General features: G+C 41.2%; 1 protein-coding gene across 1 annotated transcript; it reads left to right on the top strand.

Moving 5' to 3' along the window:
- The first annotated feature begins 2,878 nt into the window (after positions 1 to 2,878).
- Positions 2,879 to 25,823, top strand: LOC308077154 (cyclic nucleotide-gated channel beta-3-like). Its single transcript, XM_080417742.1, has 18 exons — positions 2,879 to 3,306; positions 4,304 to 4,352; positions 5,663 to 5,822; positions 8,786 to 8,946; positions 10,244 to 10,576; positions 12,902 to 13,110; positions 13,603 to 13,653; positions 13,873 to 13,959; positions 14,080 to 14,144; positions 15,537 to 15,659; positions 17,751 to 17,892; positions 20,845 to 21,004; positions 21,467 to 21,564; positions 21,857 to 21,940; positions 22,289 to 22,407; positions 23,236 to 23,388; positions 24,870 to 24,993; positions 25,269 to 25,823. Exons 1-18 carry the CDS (start codon positions 3,196 to 3,198, stop codon positions 25,281 to 25,283), a joined length of 2,244 nt encoding a protein of 747 aa, XP_080273868.1. The 5' UTR covers positions 2,879 to 3,195; the 3' UTR covers positions 25,284 to 25,823.
- Positions 25,824 to 27,269: the final 1,446 nt, after the last annotated feature.

The following is a 27,269-nucleotide window of genomic DNA, read 5'->3' as shown; positions in this document are numbered from 1 at the left end:
GCGTGGCTTCCTATTGATTCACCAATCTATGTCCCCGCCTCCCCTCCCCTCCCCCCCTCGGCCTGTGCACGGAACACGCTGACGTCACCAAATTTAGAGCGACGCCCCTCTGCACTCTGATTGGTAGGGAGATAACAAGGTCCAAGACCATCGTTCGTGCATCGCTCCCCCAGGCTTTTCTTTTTTGTAACAAAAAAAAATGCATGGGTTTCCGAGGCTAAGACTTATTAGACAGGGGCCATTTTCAAATTGCAGCCTCCTGAAGGTGTATCTTTAGGGCAGTTTTGAAAGTGAGTAGGGTTTTACACTCCTTTTTACTCCTTTATAGGGCATTCCACATTTTTGATGAATAGCATGAGAACGAGTTCATTCCCTTTGTTGAGCCAAATCTGGGTTGAACATGATTCGTGGAGCTGCCTCTGGTGTTATGATTGTGGACTTCATTAACATTTTGGAAGTATTTTGACAAATACAGGGGGATCCCAATGTTGTGGTGTATCTTGAAGACCAGGCCCATAGCAAGTTGCTGTCCGTGTGCAATTCTTTGGTACTTTTACTTTACTTGAGTATTTTCCTTTTGTCTTCTTCTTCTTCAATGTAAACAAACAGGAAGTAAACGGGGGGGGGGTTGACGTTCGGCCACAGACGGGATTAAAACACTTCTTTATTGAAAAATATGAACTAATACATTGCACAAATACTCAGGACACCTATTTAACATTTAGGGCAAGCGGGTAAGCACCTTATATTTTGCATTTGTACATGTTCGGAGAAATACGGGCTAAATCGAGCTTTACTGGTGACATTTCAGGGCAAACTGGGGGGAGGGATGTTGCTAAGACTGTCGTAAATATAAAAATGTCAAAATTGATAAAATAGGCCTACATCTTTTCTTGATCTATAAAGGCTAGACAATTCTGCATAATGAAGGCCTACTTCTATGTTTGCTACTGTACGCCGTTTTTTTGTACCTTTACTGAGTGTGTGAACAACACTATATGTGCTGGATCCATTGGTTCTGGGCAAAATTGTGAAAAATTGAAGAATAAATATTTTAAAAACCTGTTTTAAATTATTAATTTCAATTTATTAAATTTAATTTGTGTCTAGTATTTTGATAAAGCTTATATTGATGACACATGTCCATCCTAACAGACAGTGAAGCATTCTGTGTAGCTTTGGAAGCTGAAGTGATACATTTTATTCCGTTTTAAAATCTCACCCTTGCTTTATTGAGGTAGGTACACCGGGACACAGAAGTCCATGTTCGTTCTCTTATTTCTAACGCCCAGAATATTAATAATGCCCCTTTTTTGACAAGAATATAGTTCCTGAGTTGATGCCCCTACTGCACCTCAATGGCTTACAGTAATTCTTTCATGCATCACTAAAACTACACTTTGAGTGCCCTCTGCTGGCCAAATGTGTAAACTGGTAAACTGGAAATAGTAGGCCTATTTTAACTTAGTGGCTGTGGTTCTCAAACATTTTCATGTCAAGGACCCCTAAAATACATATTAGATCATAGACACCCATTCATATCATAACATATCTGGCATTTTGCAGTTCAGTGTATCAGAAACAAACCATATGGGGTTCAAGGATAATCTGTAGGCCTGCTGTCCTGGAATGTAGTATATATTAGGCTAGGTAAGGTTATATGTAGGCTATTATATACCCTTACGGGTCCATTTTGGTTCCATTTGGTACACTCTCAAGTTGTGAAAATGATATTAAAAAGTTTGAGAACCACTGGCTAGTAATAGCAAAGACCTAAAATGAAAACGGCTCTGCTTCCACCTGGTGGAAACTGGGGTTAGTGCAGTATATATCAAAAGAGCAATCTGTCAATAGGGAAATGGTAAAGTCAAATAAAGTAATTTTTTTTTTATAAATAATCAAAATCTACAAAATAACTAACTAAAGTTTCAATATCATTGTAATAGAGTACAAGTACAATATTTTGGGGTGGGGTAGAAGTAAAAGTATTGAAAATTATAAATACTGAAGAAAGTAAAACATACATAGCCTACAAACAAGTGCAGTACTTGAGTACATGTACTTAGTTACTTTACACCACTGCATTCTGGCACATAATTCAGCAAAGTCCATTTTAAACCACCTAAAATGTACATAAAATATTATGTGTAGCGTATGCATGTTGTGCCTGTAGCTATTTCTGGAATATTATTTATTTGTAATTTTTTCATCACAAAAGGATATCATCCAGCACTTTCAAACTCAATTGGTAAGTCTTAACAGACCTCTTTACATGCGTTGTGCGTCCCCCAGTCTGCTCTGTCTAAACTCTGCTTTGGTGGTGCTAATCGCAGTGGTGTAAAGTAACTAAGTAGATTTACTCAAGTACTGTACTTAAGTACAATTCTGAGGTATTTTTACTTTACTGGAGTATTTCCAATTTTCAGTACTTTTACTTCTACTCCACTACATCACAGCGGCAAATATTATACTTTACTCCACTAGAATTATTTGAAAACTTTAGTTACTAGTAACTTATTGTAGATTTTGATTATTATTACAAAACATACATTAGCCACTTCAGCCATATATTAATTACAGCCATTTGAAAATAGCCGATTTACAAGCTCACGTAGATCTACTATTTTCAAAAGATTTTTATACATTTGAAACATTTTTATACATTCTGCATAATGAGTACTTTCTACTTTTGGTACTTTAAGTACATTTTGATGCCAATACCTTTGTACTTTTTTACAATTCCCAACTTTTACTTGTAACAGAGTATATCTACATTGCAATATTGATACTTTTACTTAAGCAAGAAATGTGAGTACTTTTTACACACTGTATAATCCTATTGGTTCTTGGCTATATGATAGGTGGTGATGGGCTTAGATAAACCAGGAGCTGCACTGCGAGTGGTCAGAGAACAGGTATTAGTGATTCTAAAAGCACTAATAGCATCAAGAGCCCACATGTCGCTTTGACAACCAGAGAGAGAGAGAGACACACACACACACACACACACACACACACACACACACACACACACACACACACACACACACACACAGAGAGACAGAGAGACACAGAGAGACAGAGAGAGAGACAGACCACAGCCTCAGTCTGCAGACCTACTGATGAATTGGTAGGGTATGTTCTTTAGCTCTATGCTCACCTTTATGTAGATATAGGCCTACTGTACGTGTCAACATGTTCAGCAGGTTTAAGGGGCTCCTTAAAGGGCCGCAGCCTCCAGGGTCATCGGGTCCTCCCACACCACCACCACCACCAGCACCAGCCCCTGCCCCAGCTCCCGCAAAGGTGAGGTGACATCACTCGCTACTGCTGCTCCATCACCCACACACCAGATTTATACTCCATAGTACAATGGGGTGGTCGTATCGTGTATAAGTCAAATTTGGGCTTTGGAGAAAAAGCTGCAAAAACAATATAGCCTATTGTTTTTGCAGGGGGAAAAAAAACTTTTCTGTTAGGCTATATCCAAGGGGGGGGGGGGGCATTTGTAAAATGATTGCAAGGTTGCTGTGGTTGTGTCAACCACTTGAGCCCTATTTTATCTTTCATCGCATGAAGGGGTCATGCATGCATCAAAAATAGCCTATTTAAAAGCTCACAATCCACCACGAATCATGATGAATTGAGAGCTTGTAGAACTGCTATTTTCATATTTTCAACAACTTTGATGCCTCAGTATGCCAATAGCGTTGTCAGTACATCACAAACTGTCATATTATATGCATGTGCCAGTTATGCTCAGAGCTGAAAGAGCGGAAATCATGAATATACACAATGCAAAATTATCAAGCCATGAAATGATATGTAGATTTGTTCAGACATTGAAACAATCTACAGTACTAAATCCTGTGCCAGTTCTATTACATTTATTTATTCTTTGGGTTGGATATTTCTAAAGCACACTAAGGTAACCACCTCGATTTGAATCAAACATCTACCGCTCATCCAAAAGGGAGGTATTAGGCTTCTGGTCTTCAGGCAGGGCTACTCTAATGCCAATGCTTGTGGTCTGTCATTGTTTTAACTTTAGCTGTTGAAATGTTTTTGCAATGATGTTTTATTTTTCGTTTATTTTTATGTAGTTTTTTATTATGCTGTACAGCACTTTGGTCAACCTGGTTGTTTTTAAACGTGCTTTATAAATAAAATTGACTTGACTTGACTTGACTATAGTTTGAAAATGGCACCGGAAAGAAAACATCTCCCTCATTCTCATGGCCTTTATTTTGTGTAATGAAGCCAATCATTGGAGTTTGAGGACAGATCTTGTTTTGTTGTACAGGAGGAAAAACCGAAGGAGAATGAAGCCAAGACTGAGGACAAACCACAGGGTAAGCTAGCATTCATCACAATCACTACTGTTTTTGATTGACAGGTAGACTATTTAGTTACACATACGAGGACTTTGTCTCTGTGAGGTTAATGCTTCAAGCCTGATTTAGTCTCGTACGACGTGTCAAGCCATGTTGTGATTTTGGACTGTATATCTATTTTCGGGCACACTGAAGCAACAGTATAAACACATACATTATCATGTATTATAATTTACACAAAATATACAGATAACACAACAGAAGCTGTAAATGATATGTATGAAATTCTGTATTGGCCAATTGCCTTAATGGTGTGGTGTTCCATTAAGGCTACATTTCAAATAGCTCAGAATGAAGCTGCAAGGCTTGCACTGCACTGTCCATTGGGTGTGAGGCAGAGTACTGAGAGATTGCATGCCAGTCTCGCATATGGCTCAGAGTAGAGGAGAGTTTGGCATGCAATTTAGTGGGTTTCTTTGGGAATATTAGCTATTGTAAACAAGTATGACAAGTATTCCCAAAATACTATTATCAACACATCACATGCGGAACCAATGGGGAAAGGACTCTCGACCACTGTAACTCAACCTTCTGGGAGGATTTTAAGGCCCTCCCCGGCGCCCACCTTTTGGAAATTCAGATCACTGCTCATTCAGATCAACCGCGCCGGCCTCCACAGAACTGTCAGAACGGCCGAGAAGGAGTAAAAGATCGAAATGGAAGACCAATTCAATGGCGGTAACACCAGGAGAAAACATGCGCAGAGAAGCCACATGCTTTCTCCCCGATAAGCTGAGTGCTTCTTACAACCAGTTTGGGACCAGCTCCATCCACACTAATAGTCAGCACCACCTGAGGAGACGAACAGCACCAACACCAAGGAAGCCAGCCCACTAACCATCTCGGAGGCCGGCCCGACATGCTTCCCTTTCCTGAAAACTGCAAATTATGGAGTTTGCATGAAAAAAATAATTTCACCCACTTCTTTATAATTTTAACTCTTTATAACTTTAACTATAAACTTGTGAGGTGACAATAAATCTGCTTCTGATGCTGCCAGGGCCCTTTCTATGTTGATTTACACTGTACCGTTCCCCTGATATGATTCGTTGGGCTTTATATACAAATCATCAAGCCTGAGTGTGACTGGACAGCGGACAATATGAGTGGATGGGTTAGTTAGGATTTTCAAATTGCTCCACAATAAAAAGTAAGCCCATCAAGATCGACCGGTCAATCGTAAAGACATAGTTGCCCACCCCTGGCTTAAAATGTACAGCTAGCTAATTATTATTATTCATTTGTTTGTTTATTTATAATGGAACCAGAACCAGCAGCACCTCCAGCACCAGCCCCTGCCCCAGAACCAGCAGCAGCTCCAGCCCCGGCACCAGCACCAGCACCAGCACCAGCACCAGCACCAGCACCAGCTCCTGCCCCCGAACCAGCACCAGCCCAGACTAACCCTGACCAACCTGGAGCAGAAGGGTAAGAACATAATGTTTCACCTTACGACCTGGGTCTCCCGTGCAGGAGACCAAATATCTAGCCAATAGGGAATCCACACTTGACTACAGCATAAATTGGGTTTATGAGTTTTAGGTATAGGGCTACTTGCCAACCAGTATGTCCTACCCAACTCCAGGGTCTAAATGTCTCAATGGAAGAGTAGGGAGACCACCTCCAACCACTGCAGATGTGCTAGTTATATTCATTAACATAATCTCTACCGTACAGATTAGTTAAAAGAGAGACACAGAAAAAAACTCCAATATATATTTTATGTAATCAACTAAATTGATTAGTCTGATCAACCATGTAACCCTGTTTTATACTTCATTGTACAATGGTGGCATGTAGAAACAGTGTTGATGGAATATGAAGAATCGGACAGATCCATCTTGATCACATGACTATAGAGATAGAATGTGTACGATTTGTGTGATGTTTGGACAAAATCTGTAGGAGTAATATAAAAAAATGTGTTTTGCAAAAATCGGCCTATAGATACTGGCGGCGCTATAACAGGCCGATCAGAAAAATTCGGGCAGAGGTTCGGCTCTGGCATCCAGGGAGTGTGTGTGCACATTTTCGCTGTGAACGGCCCAACGCTGCCGGAGATGCTCACACACACACACACACACACACACACACACACACACACACACACACGGACACACACACGGACAGACCGTCAGGGTGCAAAACATAGTCTATGCCAAGCCTTCGGCCTGGCGGAGACAATTATACAATTAGGTTGCTGGGCGTGAACATGGTATCTGCGATGGTTGGAAACTAGCAATGACAATTGTGCTGCACTTCTGTGACACTTTGTGCCGGGTGCAAATAAGGCTAAGTCTTTTAATTTGACAGGTTTTCAGAAAATGTATAATTAACCACATAAAGCTATACTAGGTAACCTTTTTCAATTAAACAAAACAAAACATATTTTTCATAATCTATGTAAGAATAGTCTCCACTACTGTGTAGACTAATGAGGATCCTTAATAAACAGTAAACAATAAACTGGTATATTTTTCCCAATAACCATTCCACATAAATGTGAATTTGACAGCTTCCCTAAACATTATTAAATACTATTTTGAATCACGCCAAAAGGACGTAGGCACCATAAATATACCGGAATTGTTTTTATTGATGACAAAATAGGGTCTTCACCTAAAGGGGTTAATGCAGTACAGTCAACACATTACACCAAAATGTGCATGTTTGGATTCATCGGCACCCCTTCATATTATACTAGATGGATCAGTGGTTCTTAAACCTTTTACTGTCAGGGACCCCCAACTTGAAGTATTTGGCCCGCAACCCCATTTGAAAAGATTTTGTACCAGGGACCCCCATAAGAGACGATTTGTGTTTTTAGAATTGTTCAAAATTATCAAAAATGTTTTCACAATTTGTCATGATAAAAAAAAAGCTGATCTACAAGATCATATTAACTCAGTTTGCTGGGGACTGCCTGGAATCCCCTAAAGCAGTGGTTCCCAAACCTTTTAGCTCGAGACATAAAAGAGAAATTTGATGTCTCCCAAACTAGTGAAAATAGCCGATCTACAAGCGCACAACACGTCGCAATGCGACGTGTTGTGAGCTTATAGATCTGCTATTTTCACTAGGCCTACTCCTTAATAGTTAGTTTTTGTAATTTATGGAATTTCTTAACTTAATGTTTGAATTCGTTTTTAATTAATGAAAAAGTTGGATCTTTGGATTTTTTGGAAAATCTTTTGAAATAACTGATTAAAAACCAAATGTAGGAAACAAAAAAATAAAGGGATATTTACTTGTGACCCATCAAAACGGGTCCGCGACCCACAAAAATGGGTCCCGACCCAGTGTTTGGGCCCTAAAGGACCCCTGGGGTCAGCATGGTAGGTTTCTATGTGTTGATTGATTGATTGAATATTTTATTAGACAAAAATGAAAAACAGCACGAGTAGGCTACAGTCAAACACTTGGTCTAGAAGGATAACACCAAACAAGTCCTTGCGGTCTTGTTTCCATTGGGGTCCTATGTATTCAATTCATCAACATATAAAAAATAACACCAGAATTCAAGTGCTAAGTGTGAGTGCGAGTGCTAAGTGTGCTCCAACGTGCATATTAGATTGGAGAAGCTCAAAGTAGCTTAAAAGCTTTTCAGCTTTGTATATAAGAGGCTCAGCGAGGCTGCTCAAGACGGAGCAATCAAACAAGTGAAGATAAATACACAATCAGACCTACATCCACTGAGCTAATCAAAATGCACCAGTTCGCCAGTTCATGACACAAAAAAGAAAGCAATGTTTGATATTTATGTTAGCTGTTTATGTTATATATTATCACAATTTGACAATTTCATAATGTATTTTGTATTTAATTAAAACATTGCAAAAGCGATCTACAAGATCACAAGAGCTGTGAGCTTGTAGATCACCTATTTTCGCTATTGGTCATATGATAAAGTACATACTGTAGGGCTTGTTTTTTTAACAACTGGATTTTCTACTACTGCAGGTGATATCATTTGTGATACCAGTTGTACTGTTGACACATATGGACAGCCATAGCTGAATGGGTAGAAAGGCTGCTTAGGAAACAGAAGGTCCCTGGTTTGCGTCCCGGATCCAGTCTATGTGTTGAAGTGGCTTATGTCAGTGGTTCTTAAACTGGGGTCCAGAGATCCCCAGGGGTCTTTGATGAGGTTGCAGGGGTTCCCCAGCGAAATTAGTTAATACAACACCAAAATAAATGTAACCCCTATATACATATACAATATTTTTTGAAACATTGTAACACAAATCTTGAATTGGGGTCCCTGCCACAAAATATTTTCAGATGGGGGTCCACGGCCAAATACTTGACTTGAAGTAAAGTATGAGTTTGAGAACCACTGGTATATGTGAGTGTGAGGTTAATTGTAATCAAGGCATGTTGTGTTGTTCTAGGGAAGAGGGGGCCCCCCCGCCCCCGCGGCCCATAGTGGTCAACAAGTACTCTGATGAGCAGCTCAGAGAAATCATCAAACGCATGAGAGAGCGCACAGAAATGTACAAAGAGAAGGTCATTGACCAGTATGCCTCCTCTCCAGAGATCAGCCCTCCTGTTAGTAAGTACACACTTCTTGAGGCACTGTGACTACACTGTCTCTCTGCATTCTATGTGATTACCTTGCACGTTGTAAGTCGCTCTGGATTCTAAATTGTAAATGTAACTAACTAGAAGTTCTGCCCGCTACGCGGGCAGAATTCTAGTACCCCCCCCTAACCCCCCCAAAGAAAATTTCGTTTGGGGGTACAAAATCATGGGATTAAAAAAAAATAAAAAATACCCAGAGGGTTCGGCCCCCCCCCCCCCCCCTTAGGGGTCCCTGGAGACCCTGGGGTCTCCAGGCCGTGACCTACAGACACGGCGAAGGAAAACTGTAAAGCCACAGCCACACATGCAAGATGTTGCACATGAACTCTGCAGCCGCACTGAGGCGCTCCAACACAAACACTCTGACATTAAGCTGCACACAACAAACATCAGCAGCACACACAACATTCACCACAATGCCAAACAAATTACGTCCGCGCAAAAATAAGCGAGGGCTCGCTTATTTTGGGGTTCAAAAATCGTGGGATAAAAATTTCCCCCAAAAAAGTTTTTATATTTTATAAAATAATCTTACTCCCAGGGGGTCGCGACCCCTGGGAGTCTTGGGGACCCCCACGAAACATCGCGGACCCCCGTGACACATCGCGGACCCCATCGGCTGTTTTTTGTTTTTCATGAAGAAATGTCCCCCAAAAAAGTGTTTTAATTTTTTTAAATAATTTTACTCCCAGGGGGTCCGCGGACCCCCTGGGAGTCTTGGGACCCCCGCGAGACATCGCGGACCCCCGTGAAACATCGCGGACCCCATCGGCTGTTTTTTTTTTTCATGAAGATATTTCCCCCAAAAAAGTTTTTATTATTTTTTAAATAATTTTACTTCTAGGGGGTCCGCGGACCCCCTGGGAGTCTTGGGACCCCCGCGAAACATCGCGGACCCCCGTGAAACATCGCGGACCCCATCGGCTGTTTTTCTTTTTTCATGAAGGTGGTTGCTTGTTTCTGGCGCACATCTGGCAACACTGACCTGTGTGCTTGTCACCCCAAACGTGGCAACCCAGATGCCTACGGTGTTGTGTGGGGACATTACAAAAGCAGCTGCGTGTGGTGTTGGGTTTCACTCCACACATAGGCATGCGCAGTGCGCAGTTTTTTTTCCCTTTCAGCCAGTTTCCCCTCCCTTTCAGCCAGTTTCCCCTCCCTTTCCCCTCCCTTTCAGCCAGTTTCCCAATTGTATAGATAGATAGCTGCACTTACCCACCATCAATGGATACTGAAGTGTCGCTTCTCCTGTTCCCATTGTGTTCCAGCGCCACGGCTTCGCAAAGACAGGTATGCCGAAGTAATAGAGGAGAGGAAAAGGCAAGCGGAGGAGGATCAGCGCAAGAAAGAGGAGGCAGACAAGAAGAAGAAAGAGGAGGCCGAGAAGAAGAAGGCGGAGGCCGCGCAGAAGAAGAAGGAGGAAGAGGAGAAGAAGATGCTAGAGGGGCCGTGTCAGACGATAGTGACTGTGGTACTGCCCCTCCCGATCAGAGTCATAAACCGAGTCAAGACCACCTTCTGGACCACCTTAGATCTTCTGGCGGGGCCAATAGAGGACATGATGGACCCAGTGCTGGGGAACACCATCGACCCGTTCACAGGTCCAATCAGCGTTAACTCTTTACAAATGGAACCAAAGGCACCCTTAGGGGCCGTGTCCACAGAGAACGCCTTTTGTAGCCTCGCGTGGCCAGACAATATCACACTGCCGAGGGCAATTTGGTTTTTTTTGCAATGGCAAATTCGTCTGGAACCAGGCTACGCCTTTTGAGCTGAGGAGCGCTTTGGATATCCTGTCCAGAGCGCTCGCACACAGCGTGATGCCTGCACTGTTCGAACAACCATTGAGTTGCACTGCTAAAACATCCTCCTGTCATCTGCGTTATTAGCACAAATGGCATAGCTGAAACAACGTAAACAGGAACTTCTCAGGGTTCTGGTAAAGATTCAATGTCGGCTCGTAAATGTTCGGGTTGTCACATACAATCAGGAGGATCAAATGACCGGCGCTCCTCTCCAAAAGTTGAACTGTTTCTAGCTCTAGCACGTCTCTACCATAGAAATGTATGGAAGAAAGGCGCTGCCAGCTCAAAAGGCGTTCTCTATGGCCACAGCCCTTACAGGTCCATTTGTTCACTCTCAAAGTTAAATTAGCCTCTTAAAACCTAGCATCCCAATTCTGGGGGAACAGGCTAAAATAGACAATCTACAAGCTCACATGCAAGCTCCATAGATCGGCTATTTTAGACAAATAGATTTGGTGTAGAAGGGAGAGAGGCAGAGAGACAGAGAGACAGAGAGGCAGAGAGAGAGAGAGAGGCAGAGAGACAGAGAGGCAGAGAGACAGAGAGAGAGACAGAGAGAGACAGAGAAAGACAGAGAGAGAGAGACAGAGACAGAGACATTTGATTTAGTTTTAAATTAAAATGTGTTGTTTTCGTTTTTGTCATATTTTAGTCATCTGAAATGTTTTTGTTTTAGCCTAGTTTTAGTCAACTAAATCTACGGTTGATTGGTCGACTAAATGTTATTTTGGCCGGCCTTGATGGCGTCGTAATATCTATTTTATACTTAGCTGTGTGCCGAAAATAGCTGATCTAGATAACCTATTTTTGGAGCGTGGCACAGCCAAGCATAAATGTACTCTTGTTTACTAGTCCTCTCTATCCTTTTTGCCTAGTTTATTTTATTTGTGGACAAAATTGTCAATTTAGTCATAGTTTTTGTCATCATATACAGTAGCTTCGTTTTCATCAGTGATAAAAGGTAGTCGACAAAAAATCTTTTAGTCGGCAAGATTAGCACCAGTTTAGTGAGTGTATGATGTTTAAGTGGTTAAAAGGTAATGAAATTAGATTTTTGTTGTTGTTCTTAAAATAAGTGTTAAATAGCTCTATATTCTGATAGTAATAATTGCTATAGATTGTTTGTTCAGTAATAGGGGACTCCCTGTGTCTCCAGCTCCAACAATACAGTAAACCGACAATACATGTTCAGGTTGGGATACCAATTTTATCAGGAGAGAGATCTCATACAAAGTAAACAATTGAAATTGGAAGTGTTGAAAAAACTAAACAAGACATGAGCATGAGCATGCAAAAATGGTATAGCTATCAAATTGAAGCTTATAACTTATCTTGTAGTTCTCTCTCCTGATTGGATAAAATTGGTGGTATCCTGACCTGAAAACTTCCTGAAAAAACTCTGTGAGGCGATAGTGGAGAATTAAGGTTGAAGTCCCATTGAACCTTAATTAAATACTTATTACAATGTCCACTCAAACATAGACATGTAAATTAAAGCCATCTCAGCCACTTAATCTTCTTATCGTCACTGTCCGGTGGAAACCTTGCTTTTAATTAGTCACAAACTCTTGTTAATAGCTTTTCATTGGTTCAATATAAAACCTACACGACTTAACCACTTTCACGTAAAAAAATAGAAAATAGCAAAAACTGCCGATCCAAAAGCTCCCAAGCCCCCAGGACGGTGGAGGATTATTGAAGCTGCCGTGTCCTGGTGTTCAAATCTGGTATTGCAAGACTTCCACATTTAAAACGCTACTGCACACTCTTCTACCGTCTGAAACCAGATTGTGCCTGCTCTATTGACACCAACATTGATGTCAATTCCGGAAGTAGTGTACATCCGTGGCTTCATGAATAGGTGAATAGGTGGGGGCGGGGCCATCCGTAGGCCATCCGTAGGCCTACTCTAGCGTTGTGAGCTTGTGAGCTATTTATGCTACTTTTGCGTGACATTGTAGTATGACCAAGTCTATATTAAATTACGGAAAAACATAAAAAGTTGAAACATGAAGATACAAGGTAACCTTGTGGACGTTGCCGTCGAGCAGAAACCTGGTTTCTGCCCGACGGCAACGTCCACCCTGTCTCACCACTCTCACCCTGTTTCCCTCTCCGTAGATCGCCGTTACATTGTCTGGCTGGCGCTAGTGACGCTAGCCTTCAACTACAACACCTGGTTTGCCACGGCACGTCTGTGTTTCCACTACCACACCCCGGACATGATTCCTTACTGGTTGGCCGCGGACTCGCTGGCTGACTTCATCTACCTCGTTGACTTCATACTTTTCCAGCCACGCAAGCAATTTGTTAAGGGGGGCGATGTCATTGTAAGTTGCTATAAATTATATATATATGTATATATTTCTTTTTTTTACAGTAGCCAATTATTTTTGCCCCTTTTTCTCCCCAATTCAGTTGTTATGACAATGAATTCCTCCCACTGCTTGCCACTGTTGTACCCTACGGGGCTAACCTGCCAGTGAGGAGCCCCGCCCGGGAGGACATAGCGGCTCCATCCTACTCCTACAGTGCCCTTCCGTCTTCTTCCGTCCCGGTTCCACCTCCTTCTGGTTGTTTATGCTGAGTTTGCTAAAAGGTTTTTAAAAAAATGCAGTACCCTCTGCACAACGAGACTGAAACAGCAGTCAGCTGTCCTCTGAGCTGTGATTGTGTGTAGAGCCATCGATCCCATAGACCGAGGGGACGGAACCGTCGGCTGAGATTGTGATTGGTTACGCCTCACTTTCTGAGCTAAACTTAGCAAAAAAGCTAGCAACAAAGCCGTCAACAAGTTAATTGTTTTCTTTTGTCCTTTTCAGAAAGACAGGGTGAACACGAAGAAGAACTACAGAGATTCAGATAGACTCACGGTACAGTATTATTGGAGTTATTTGAATATATGACATAAAAAGTAGAAATAAAAATACGTAAGATGATGTGACTGATCACCTGATCAGGAGTTGGCAGCCTGAACTAGCTCTGCAGGCTTCACGTCACGTCAATCTAGGGATACACTTCATTAAACTGCTAGAAAATGTACCCTAAAAACATCCAGCACATTTTACACGACTGTCTCTTTCCCTTCTCAGTTAGACTTGATATCTCTTGCACCGTTGGACTTGCTGTACCTCCAGTTCGGATACAAATCCATTTTCAGATTTAATCGTCTATTAAAGGTAAAGTATGTCATAAACTCCTAAATAGTTAAAAGTATGTGATACATTTCAACAGATACATGTTAGCATGTGTTACCTAAGTTTTAGCTAGTGACTTGCATTTTGATTTTGACTTTGAAGGCAGATACATTCTTTGAGTTCAGCGATCGTCTGGAAAGCCTCATGGCCAAAGCTTACATCTGGAGGTGAGACCAGATGTTTTCTTCACACACCATCCAGTCCACACATCACTATGCACACTATGCACGTGACCAGTGGTGGACAGTAACAAAGTAAATTTACTTGAGTACTGTACTTAAGTATTCTTTTTGAGTATCTGTACTTTACTTGAGTATTTGTATTTTTGGATACTTATGATTATTTTCAAATTGAGTGAAAATAGCAGATCTACAAGCTCACAACGTGTCACAATGCAACTCTTTGTACGCTATTATCTGCTATTTTCACTATTATAGATTGTTTTTATTTAGAAAACGTGTTCCTTCAACGCGCTACGTCATACCGGGGAAATTCCCCCCTGTCAGGTGATAAGAAGCGGCCTGCTCACTCCTCATGCATTGAAAGAATCGGGCTCTCCCCAGGCTGGCAGAGGGAGAGCAGCGCCCAGGATTACAGTTTAGGCAATTGGGACTGGGTGAAAAAATGGGTTACAAAAATCGTGGGATAATGTTTTTTAAATAATTTGACAGAGCAACTTTCACTTGTAGTTGAGTAATAGTTGACCAAGAGTGTCTATGTCACAGGTAAATTGGCATTCCAGGTAAATTGGAAGGGGAGCGCTTGTTTTTAGGCGTGGGGCGGGGCTGCGAGGCGGGGCTTTTCGAGACAGGGTTTTTTACGCGAGGCTCGCGAGGAGGAGGAGGAGGAGGAGGAGGCGCGATGCAGGGCTTTGATACGAGGCGGCGCGAGGAGGAGGAGGAGGAGGAGGCGCGAAGCGGGGCTTTGATACGAGGCGGCGCGAGGAGGAGGAGGAGGAGGAGGAGGCGCGATGCCGGGCTTTGATGCGACGCGGACCGCACGTGATAATAGTTATTGTCCATGACGGAGGCGCGCCGACTAAGCAGAGCTTGAGGCCGAGGAGGCGCGCCCTCAAGCCTCCAGGCGCGAGTGCCCGCACCGACCGGCCGAAGGTCTGCTGAGTCGAATCAGCGCCGTCCGAGTTGTAACCCGAAAGGGGGAGAATTGATCTTTTTATGGGTTACTTACTATCATACAGTCTATGGTTACTATCCAGTGTCCACGACGACACACATGTGTGCGTGTGCATGTGTGCGCATGCACACACGCACACGCGTGTTCACACATGCGTGTGCATACATGCACACGCACACACGCATGTGCATGCGTGTGGATTCAGTGTGGATTCAGTGTGCATTCATTGCCCTCTAGCGTTGGTTCTACAGAATTGCCTGGGGGCGGTGAAAACAAGCGCCCTTTTTCCAATTTACCTGGAATGCCAATTTACCTGTACCATCTATACTTTGACTCAAGTACTGGGATCGAGTGCTTTGTCTACCACTGCTGCAGCTATATTTCTATGATGAAGAGAAGCTTACTTGTGTGTTTTGTATGTTTAGAGTAATCCGCACCATTGGCTACCTTCTTTTCATGCTCCACCTCAACGCCTGCGCCTACTATGTTGCCTCGGACTACCAGGGCATCGGCATCGGCAAATGGGTTTACTCTGGCCTGGGGAGCGCGTATGTATCCTTCATGTTTAATAATTCTATGGTCATTACATGTGTTTGTACCTGTAGTCAAACATTTATATTAGTTTTAGCTAACTTAGTCGTTAGTTGAGCCACAAAATGATGGCATTACTATTAGTCTGTTTGTCTGTCTATCCACAATGACTCAATACACTGTGTCAGTCCCGCTGTCAGGGGGTCAAATGATGAAAAGAGCACATCTATCCACTTTTCATATTACAGAATCTTTATATATCTCTTCTTGAGTTTTCACTTGTAAATTATGTTATATTTTCCATGTTTACTGTTGCCATAGTTACCTCAGCTGCTTCTTCTATGCTGAGAAGTCCCTGCTGATGGTGGCTGAGTTACCAATGCCGGACACCGTGTTTGGCCAAGTCTTTCAGATGACAAACTACCTTTTTGGGTCATTCTTTTTGTCCATCATTCTTGGACAGGTAGTCTTATAGTTACTATACTTTTTTTCTGTGTGTGTTTTTTTTTTATTCATTCTTTGCTTCACCCTTGTTGAACTTGTTGATACATTTTTACTTTGTTTTTACAACCCATCAATGCAAATTACATTGCTCCATGTAGTTGCAAACATTTCTCATCAATATGTTATATTATTATATTATATTACACAAAGTATTCCGCAAAGTACAGTATGTGAATGTCTCTACACAGCCAAATCTTCATTGTTAATTTAGAGTTGAATTTATCACCCCATGGATTTAGAGTCAGGACTGTTTAAAATGAAACAGCAACGACACATGATTCACATTGTGAATGTATTGTCCTCTAAAACAGTGCCTACCAAACAGTGATGTGGACAGACAGGGTCACAGAAAGATAACAGCTTTATTTATACATCCAGGTTATTATAGTTAACTAAAATGAAGGCAATAACTAAAACTAGAATTTGAAAAAAACATTTTGGTTAACTGAAATAAAAATAAAAATGAGGCTTTACAAAAAAAAGCTAACTAACTGAATAGCTGAATAATTAGGCTAACAAAGACTAAAACATTTTCACTGTGATTTTAGTTTGTTTTGTAAACACACAATATACAGCATATTGTGTGTTTACAAAACAAACTAAAATAGTGAAAATGTTTTAATCTTTGTTAGCCTAATTATTTTCAAACCTTTTCAAAAATGTTTAATGAAAACAGCAGATCTATGTGGACTTGTAGATCTGCTATTTTTTACTATTTTTGTGGGGGTTTTGAACCATACCCCAGACAAATACCTATATTGCATATATATTTTTTAAACTAAATAAAAATACATCGATTAAACTAGCAAATCCACTTTAAAAACCAATCAAAACATAACTGAAATTGAAAACACAAATTCTAATTAAAAACTATAATAACCTTGGCATGAAACACTGCCCCTTATACACTGTAGCTTCAGTCAGTCTAAATAAAATCTTACTGTAGAAAAATCTTCAGTCATAGATAAGCTTCAGTTATACTACAGTATATCAGTGGTTCTCAAAGTGGGGTCTGAGAACCCCCGGGATTCCAGGGGGTCCCCAGCAATACACATAGCATCAAAATCAGCGTAACCCTATTTTATGCTTCAGCTACTCAAAACTGGCCGATCTACTAGACCCCCCACCCTGACAAGCACTTGGAATTGTAGCTGTTGAGGCGTTACATTTAGTTTGACTCATTTAGTTTGACAGATAAATATTGTAAAAATAGCTGATCTACAACACCTAGGCGTTGTGAGCATGTAGATCAACTATTTTCACAATTCTTACCTCTTTCTTAGGTAATATTTGTCAATATAGTTATATATATTATTATTATATTATATATTATTATAATATATTTGTCAGTATAGTTTGATGATTACTTTTGACGCAGAAATGGTCTTACTTTTTTTAATGTAATGAAGGTATTAAAAAGGTCTTAAAAGTCCTTAAATTGTCACTATCTTGGTTTGTTCACTGTTGAGTGAGAAAACAATGTTGCACATTGAGCAAATCACATGGGGACCCCCCCAAAATCATCTGGGGACCCCCCCACCATTTGAGATCCACTGCTGTAGATATAAGCTTCCCTTCTCTAACGGCCCAACACTTCTCCACAGGTACCTGCGCTGTTACTACTATGCCGTCCGCAGTCTGATCAACATCGGGGGTCTTGAGGTGCCCAAAACCGTCTTTGAGATTGCCTTTCAGATGACAAACTTTTTTACGGGTGTCTTTGTGTTCTCCAGTTTGATTGGACAGGTAATAGAGAGACATAGAAGAAAGGCTTATGATCCCTTATGAGGTCCCGTAGGAAAGCCGAGGTCCCACAGTCCAGATGAATCTAGAACCTGTTACGCCCAAACTCACACCAGTAGCGTCACGCGACGCCGGCTCACTCTGATTGCGGGTTTCAATGCAAAGTCTATGGAGACGAGCGCCTCTGCCCTCTGCGCTTTTCCACCTCCAGACACTACAGTGAAAAGCTTATAGTGTCAAAGTTGAGGAAACCGTCTGTGACTAGTCCACTAGCGTTCAATAAATCAATCAATCTCCCTCTTCCCCATTTCTCCTCCCACCAGGAAAAATATATATATTTTTCTCCCCGTCTGCCAAATCTTTAGCACTGCATTAAAAGGAAATAGGAAATAATTACTTACTAACCCTTTGCAACCATGATTTAGTTTTTAATTTTAGTTGTTAATCTGTGTATATTAAATATATATTCCTCAGTGAATATCTTATTTACGCCAACATTGTTCTCGTGAAGCAGTTGGTTTATGCTTATTTATTAACATTATAAACTGTAGTGCACTGCAGTGCTGTAAGCGAGTGACGCCAGCTGCTTTGCCCAGGCAGAGCTCGCTAGGCGGCTCTCGCAAGGCGTGGTCTAGTCACACACATAACCTCAGACACACACAATGTATTGCATATAACGTTGTGGACTAGCGTGGATGCTGCTGGTGTGAATTCAAGTGTCAGATCTGACCATCTCCCATGTAGACGACCCCCGTCGGCAGAGAAAAAATGTCACACCCAGTGTGAAGAGAGTGGTGCCTTTGAATTAGTGTAACTGGTTGCATCCTTGTGTTGCAATCAGCTGCAGCTGTTGAGGCCGTGCTCAAACATACGGATGGACGGACAGACACACACACACGGTCAAATTTAGGAGTGGTTGGCACCACTCAAAAATTATGTTGTCATTGTACGTTTCTGAAAATCCCAGATATGATCTAGAAAAGATATGAAACATGCTGTGTATTTGGCTCATAAATGTCGACATTCAACGCATTTGTGGTTTTAAAGGTAAAAAAAAAAATAGAAAAACGAAGAAAAAAAAACTCTGGCGACCAGATTTGATTTAGAACATCATCCCATTTATGTTGTCAAGTTGTTGTACCCCCGGTTTGGTGGGTAACCCCCGGTAACCCCCGGTTACCCACCAAAACATTAATCGATTATTAATAACACAATACGTAATTAATGGTTATGTTAAATCTCTCGGAAAAAAAATTCCCACTATACCATCTTCGTAGACCTTGTTTTAGTCCATCACTAGTGTTGTTAATGCTCAAGCAAATTACCACACCAACTTTATTGTCTCCGCCAGGCCGAAAGGCATGGCGAGAGTGTTTTACCCCCTGTCCGTCCGTCCGTCCGTGTGTCCATCTGTCTGCGAGCGGCTAATCTCCGGCACCGTTGGCCCGGCCGCTGCGAAACTGTGCACACATACTCCCTGGATGCCAATTCAGAACCTATGGCCCAAATTTTTCAGATTGGCCTGTTATAGCGACACCAGGAGGCCAATTTGTGCAAAATCAATTTTTTTACATTACTCCTACATATTTTATCCAAACATCACGCAAATCATTACACAGTATCTCTATAGTCATGTGATCAACACGGATCTGTCTGATTTTCCATATTCCATCCTGATTGGCTAAGGTTGGCTTCCAAAGTTTGCAGGATTGGTCCATTTTGAATTAAATGCCTCAAATCATGAACGCAGCTTGCGATTTCCGTGAAATTTCACACGCACATTCCCACTAGGCCGAGGAAGAAATGCCACTTGAAATTTTTCAAATCACCCTCATGGTGGCGCTATAAAAAGGCCAAATTGCGTTTTTAACTGTAACTGCACCGATCTGTGTGAAACTTTACACGCATACTCCCTAGAGGCCAAGGAAAAACATCTGCCCTGCATTTTTCACATTAGCCTTTCATAGCGCCACCAGGAGGCCGACTTATGTAAAATACATATTTTGAGATTAAGCCTTCAGATTTTATCCAAATGTCACGCAAATCGGTACACATGATCTCTATAGTCATGTGATCAAGATGGATCTGTTTGATTTTTCATATTCCATCCTGATTGGCTAACATTGACATCTAAAGTTTGCAGGAGTGGCCCGTTTTGAACAAAATGCCGCAAATCATGAACGCAGCGTCCGATTGCGGTGGAACTTTGCACGTACATTCGCACTACGTTGAAGAACAAACGCCATCCTTTTAACATTGCCCTATTATAGCGCCACCAGGAGGCCAATTTTTCTTTTTTTTATTACTCCTACAAATTTTGTCCAAACATCATGCAAATCAGTACACATTATCTCTATAGTCAAGTGATCAAGACGGTTCCGTACAATTTTTTATATTCCATCCTGACTGGCAAATTCTGAACATTGCTGGCCCACAATAACCTACCTGACCTGGTGGAGACCTGTGCTACGAGGAGCACTTTTTCTAGTTTGATATAAATCTTATTTTGGCAGCAATCTCTGGGAGTTGTTCTTCGGTTATGTCCCGCCTCTCTAAAGCTAAAGCTGAATGAATAAATCATTATTTTATATAGAGTAAGTTAAAGCACCACTTAACTCATTTTCAATCTATCTTCATACGATTGGTCCTCACTAATACTCATTATAAAAGTATATCTGTCTACTCACTCTCACTCTGTGTCTCAGAGGAGAGCTGTGGAGAGTTCAGAAACATGCTTTTTTAAATTATTTAAAAATACACATGCTTTTTAAATGTGTGGATCCCCCCCCCCCACGCCTGAAAATGTATGAAATTCTGTTTCTTTTGAATTAATAAAAAGGGATATTTACTCGCGACCCATTGTTTGGAAAATAGTCTTATGCTCTAACTGCTCTAATGCTCTAATAGTCTTAGTATTTTTTCTAGTGTTTCTTATCTGATATGTGTTCTTTCCAGATGAGAGATGTTATCGGTGCCGCCACTGCAGGCCAGACGTACTTTCGCAGCTCCATGGACGCCACCGTGGCCTACATGGTGTCCAACAAAATCCCCTCCCTCTGCCAGAACAGGATCCGCACGTGGTACACCTACACCTGGGACGCTCAGGGCATGCTGGGTCAGTATGGGCAAGAGGCTGGATTTATTGAGTTATTTAACACAAAGTACCGACAACAGCTGAACTACAAGCTCACAAGGCGTATCATGGTCAGTATCATCAGTATCATCAGTATCATGGTCAGTATCATGTTATGATACTGACCATGATACTGACCATTATACGATGATGACAATATACTGTCATGATACTGACCATGATACTGACATGATATTGACCATGATACTGACCATGATACTGACCATGCGGCACAATGTGAGCTTGTGAAATGGCTATTTCTGCTATTCAACATTTTAAGCCATTTGGCGTAAGGGGCCACAGCCGGAGACTATGGCTAGTTGGGATCCTTGTCATGGAAAGATTTGGGAACCCCTGCATTAGGACTTTCTCTTACATGTAATCATATTATAAACATGCATCCAAACAGTTTATGATGATGATGGTCTATCTCAATGCTTCCAGACGAGTCAGAGCTGCTGGATAAGATGCCTCTGGTGATGAGGACAGCCATCGCTGTTGACATCAACCTGACCACCTTCCAGAAGATTGACCTGTTCAAGGTGACAACTGCACACTGTAGACACAGCACACACGCACGCACACACACAACTCAATCAATTGGGGTTACCAGTGGATAGCAGATTAAAAACACCACATGTGAACTTGTAGCACAAAAAAGATGGCCAGGAATTTAAAACAATAAAAAAAAAAACATACGCTGCTGTGCTCAGGGAAAAAAACATGGCCCATAAGCACATCAATGAAAACAAAACAAAAAGAAAAGTGTAATTACTGCTGGTTTTCTATATTTCACACACATTAAGCAGCTTGTTGTGTGATTTCTCTCCCCAGGGTTGTGACCAGCAGATGTTGGTGGACATGTTGCTGAGACTCAAGTCTATCATCTACCTACCTGGAGATTTTGTGGTGAAGAAAGTGAGCACAAATATGTTGACAGTCAATCTTACATACTTCTGCATCTTAAAAATAATGCATGATTATTTGGTTAGCCAGTTAACCACTTCTTAAACCCTGGGTCTTCAATATGGGGTCCGGGACACCTAGGGGTCCTTGGAGCTATTACAGGGGTTCACCACATCTTTTTGTGACAGGATGTTCTTCTCTTTTCTTTTTTGTTTTTTTTCTCACATTAAACATCTGAGCGGTAGCATCCCTATTGTGGGGTTTGCCAAAAACACAATTATATCGTTAATCACAATTATTTGTATGACAATTAATCATCAAGTAAAATGAATGGTGACAGCCCTGGTCTTGTCTCTTCAGGGGGATATTGGTAAGGAGATGTACGTCATTAAGGCCGGAGCGGTGCAGGTGGTTGGAGGACCTGACAACAGCATTGTGTTTGTAACACTGAAGGCTGGCTGTGTCTTTGGAGAAATCAGGCAAGAGTTATATAGTATTATTAATGGCATAGTATGTAACTTTGGCCATTATTTCCCTCCATACCAGCAGTCATCAGCCACTGGACTAGTGTGGCAGAAACCTTCTCGCTGTATTTTGGTGTTTTCACTGTTTCACCCTTTAAAGTAATCAGTCAGTTATTACACCACCTGATAAATCTCTCCCCCTCTATCTCTCTCTCGCTCTCTCTCTCTCTCTCTCTCTCTCTCTCTCTCTCTCTCTCTCTCTCTCTCTCTCTCTCTCTCTCTCTCTCTCTCTCTCTCTCTCTGCCAGATTGGCCAAACAGGAACCATTAAAATGAAGTCACCACAAATCTTGATAGCAATAATATGTGAGGTCACATGCCCTTCAGACCTTATCAAAGTTGTGTGAAATGTTACTGTACTGTGTCTAGTGACACTCTTGATGAAGGTCCAGAGGAACCGAAACGTCTGTCAATTTGAATAGAGGCAGATGCTGCTGAGCAAGAGCAGTGTGCATTTTATTTTTGTTCATGAATCACTTTTTTCATTATTACTTCACTGTGTCTAGTGAAAAATAGGATTTTTGTAGTCTTATTTATTTATTACATATTTAGTTTGCAGAAATACAATTTATGAATTACACCACACTATGTCAATAAATCTCAATGTCTGTCAATTAAGTTTTGCTCTTGTATACAGTGTATTTCACATGACTTATATTGACATGGCCACGGTCTAAATTTCACATCACAAACTGTAGCAGCACTGACTGATCAGGCCAGACTTACGGACTCAGATATGCTAAATTATACGTTATATTTCATCTCCCTTTCTTTCCTTTGTCAGTCTTTTGCAGTCCTCCAAAGATGGCGGGAACAGGAGGACGGCTAATGTCAAAGCTTATGGCTTTGCTAACCTCTTTGTCCTGGAAAAGAAAGACCTGTTTGACATCTTGGTCCACTACCCAAATTCACAGAAGGTGCTGGCCAGGAAAGGGAAGTGAGTCACCACCAAAATCTATCAATCAGTCCTCTACCCAAAGCTTCACACTCAAAGTACCGTACTGCAACTGTACCGTAAACGTGTTAATTTAACTCTGGGAGTGTACAAATGGAACCAAATAGACCTGTAAGAGTCCTTTTGGTTTCATTGTGTACAAACATCCTTACTTGAAACATACTAGACCTTACTGAAACATACGCAGTAATGTAGATGACATTCTTTGACTTTATAGGGTCAGTCTTTTCCTCACCATTGTCAGCAAAGTTAAGCCAACTTTCTGTCACCTCCAATGCTGTCTGCAGGTTGTTCATGGGCCATTACAATGCCTTTAGCCAAAATGACACAACCAAATACATAAATGTCTGAAATACAACACTTTGCGTTTCACAGGAAGGAAATGTGATTGATAGCTTAGCTTATTGATAGAAAATACATGTGTCATTCACTTGTGATTGATTTGGTTGGTAAACAAAAAAACGTTACAACAGAGAGGAGGACGCACTACTCATGCAAAATAATTGTATTGAAGCCAACGTTTCGACCGTATCGTCTTCTTCAAGGTTTAACACAAATGAATAATAAAGGCTGTGGGACACAGGTGAAGCAATTTTCAAAAGGTTTGTCCTCAATTTACCCATCACACTGGGTGGGGTGAGTAATTACCCATTAGTGACATGTGGACATAACAAATAGGCGCATTTTAATATAAAAAGGCTATTTTGTTCAAACTACTTTTTTCATGATATACAAAGACAATATACAACACAAACAAACTATACAAACAGTTCATACTGGTGAAGTCATCGTAAAAAAAAAATCAAACACCACATATACGGTATGATAAAATAGGACATAAAAGTATCAAAAGCTGAACACCAATCTGGGTTAATATCTTGTCAGAGCCATGTGTGAAATAAATACATAAATACTTGACTATAAAATGTGAGTGTGTACTGATGGTCATGACTGAGGGTCACCGTGGAGGTTGTGGGCTCAAATACTCTGTGGTGCATCCGGCTTTGTCGCACATCTATACGAAAACAATTGGCCCGTGTTCGGGGTAAGGGAAGCCGGGTGAGGAGGGTGATATTTGTCACTACATGTACTCCTATGGACTGGGGCGGCACCTGTCAGCAGGGAGTGTTGGGTGGGAGGAGTGGGACGAAGGCTCCGTCCTCCCGGTGGAGGCTCCTCACTGTCAGGTGAGTCGGTAGGATACAACAGCAGTGACACAAATGTGTGTGGGGAGGAATTAATTGACTAAATTGGGGAGAAAAGGGGGGGGGCAGAATTAAAGGATCATTTACTGATGACACCAAACATTTCATGGGTCAAACGACAGCGTATTGATATATTCACCACTCGATCACTGGTTCAGTTGTTTCCCTTGGGTTCCCATGAGTTACTGCATCCAAATGTGTGCCATTTATCCATCTGTGTGTGTCCGTGCGTGCGTGTGTCTTTGTTCAATTGTAAAGGAAACTGATGAAGTCCAAAGGTCCTGCAGCAGCCAAGGCCGATGAGGAGAAGAAGAAGGGTCTGGCCCTGTTCGGACCCAAACCCCCCGCCCCAAAACTACTATCTATCATGAACAAACTCAAGGTAATCATCTTTTAATCATCTTTTCTAACCACTTGAACTCCAGCATCCAGGGGGGGAGTAGCAGATATGCAAGCTCACAAGGCGTCGCAATAACGCGACACATTGAAAACTGAAGTATTAATTAACATCACATTTGTACTCTGCAGTGCACATAAATGACTATATCCAGAATACTGCTAGCAGGAACACAACCATTATCTTATGAATACGTACAAAATGTAAAACAGATGCATTTGGTTACCCGTTTATTTATATATGTATTGTTTGTTTTCCAGAATGCTGCTGCTTAACAGTGAAGATTCCAATCTGTGTACTTTCTACATTTTAACATCTCCTTTTTGGGGATTAATGACTGTACTAGTACAGTGTATTTCCACTTGTTTGTACATATATTGAGTATATTATTCCTAAAAAAAATTTGTCAAATGCATTTTTTGCTGCAATCATTGATGATTTCCGTGTATGAATTGGACCAAGATCAAACTGTATTTGAAATTATTTCTTGACTTTTTTGTTTTAGCCTGGTTTATTCCATAAAGGCAATTTGTGTCAGGACAGTTATCTGCACATTTAATATTAGTGTTGTTGATTTGTTGGGATAAATTATCTACTGTTGACCTGTTGATCTGAGAGATATTTAAAGGAGTGCATGTGAGATTTTCTTTTTGTCAAAACGAGTGTAAAATAGCTCTATATTCCCATAGTAATCATTACTACAGTGTTTGTTCAATAGTACTTTAGTAAACAGAAAACACCATTTGTGGTCTAGCCCTATGGAATTTATGGACTGCATGTGAACATAAAAACCTTACTACTATTACTTAATACCTACTGAGGTTAATATGAGCATCAAATTTTAAATACTTTTTTTTGCACATGCATTCCATAAATTCCATAGGGCTTGACCACAAATGGACAAATGTCATCATAAACTTGCGACAGGCATTGCCCCTCTTGAGTAAAAGATTAACTGTTTCTAAAATAAATACAATATTTAGGTGTTTTATTTTTTTTATTTTAGTTATAGAGGGCAATTATAATGTATTAAGGCATATTCGGCTTATTAGCCGGGGATCCTTTTAAAGAGCAGGAGAGATGGGGAGACCCCTGTTACTGAACAAAGTATTCTATAGCAATGATTACTATCAGAATATAGAGATGTAACTACAACAACATAATAATAATTATTATAATTATATAAAATTTAAAAAGGCTGTGTGTATGTAATCTCTCCCACCCGCTTTGGATTGTCTCTCCTTATGGTCACTTCATCTGCATATATATATATATATATATATATATATGCACTTATAATGTGCATACACAGGAAGATAAATGCTATTACTAACAAGTGTAGTTTATTTTTGGAAAAGTATAAAGCTGGATCCATGTGATTGTTGTAAATCAACAGATGAAGCTCAAACACAATTACATTTTTATTTATACAACTTTTTTTTTCTCACACTATTCACTTACAATAACCTCACTGTATTGGTGGCATAAATGCATTTCTCAAATTGCATACTGTATTCAATACATTTCTACGAGGCAAGTGCAGTAACAATTTGAAATTATCATTGGTTACAAACATTTGAGTATTTTACTTTTGCAACTTATAAAAACAAAACAAAAACAAAAAACGGGATCAATGGACTATGACGTCCAATCCCAGCACTTTTTAAAGCCTTAGGGCGCGCTCCCACCAAGAGTTGGCTGGCCGCTGTTAAACGCAGGTTGTGCGCGGCCACAGTTTTTTGCAGCCAGCGGATTCTAAAAAACGGGAGTGTCGTGCCTGTCACTCACTATCAGGAGCCTCCCCGTAGCCCGCACCGGCACCTCCTGCTGCCTTGAGCACCATGTTGCTTCCTGAGTCTTGAGACGGTCCGCCTTCGACTCACCCGATTGGACAGAGGGAGAAAATCAGCGCCTGCCTCCAGCAGTTTTATGCTTAGTCGCGGAGAGCAGACTAGCGGAAAAATCTGCTCTTGCGTGAATCAACGCATTTGCATTGACAATGCATTGGCAGATTCTGCAAACAGCGGCCAGCCAACTCTTGGTGGGAGCGCGCCCTTAGGGCACGGCCCCACCACACTTTTATTTTACCTCTGGGGCGGAATCTGCCAATGCTTTGTCAATGCAAATGCGTGGATTCATGGTCTTGCAGATTTTTTCCAAGAATCCACGCATTTGCATTGACAAAGCATTGGCAGATTCCGCCCCAGAGGTAAAATAAAAGTGCGGTGGGGCCGTGCCCTTATTAAGAAAACCCCAGACCA

Source organism: Gymnoscopelus braueri (assembly GCF_963280865.1).
Source record: "Gymnoscopelus braueri genome assembly, chromosome: 21".
Lineage (NCBI taxonomy): Eukaryota > Metazoa > Chordata > Actinopteri > Myctophiformes > Myctophidae > Gymnoscopelus > Gymnoscopelus braueri.
The sequence above is the reverse complement of the archived record's forward strand: the minus strand, read 5'-3'. Positions and strand labels throughout refer to the sequence as shown.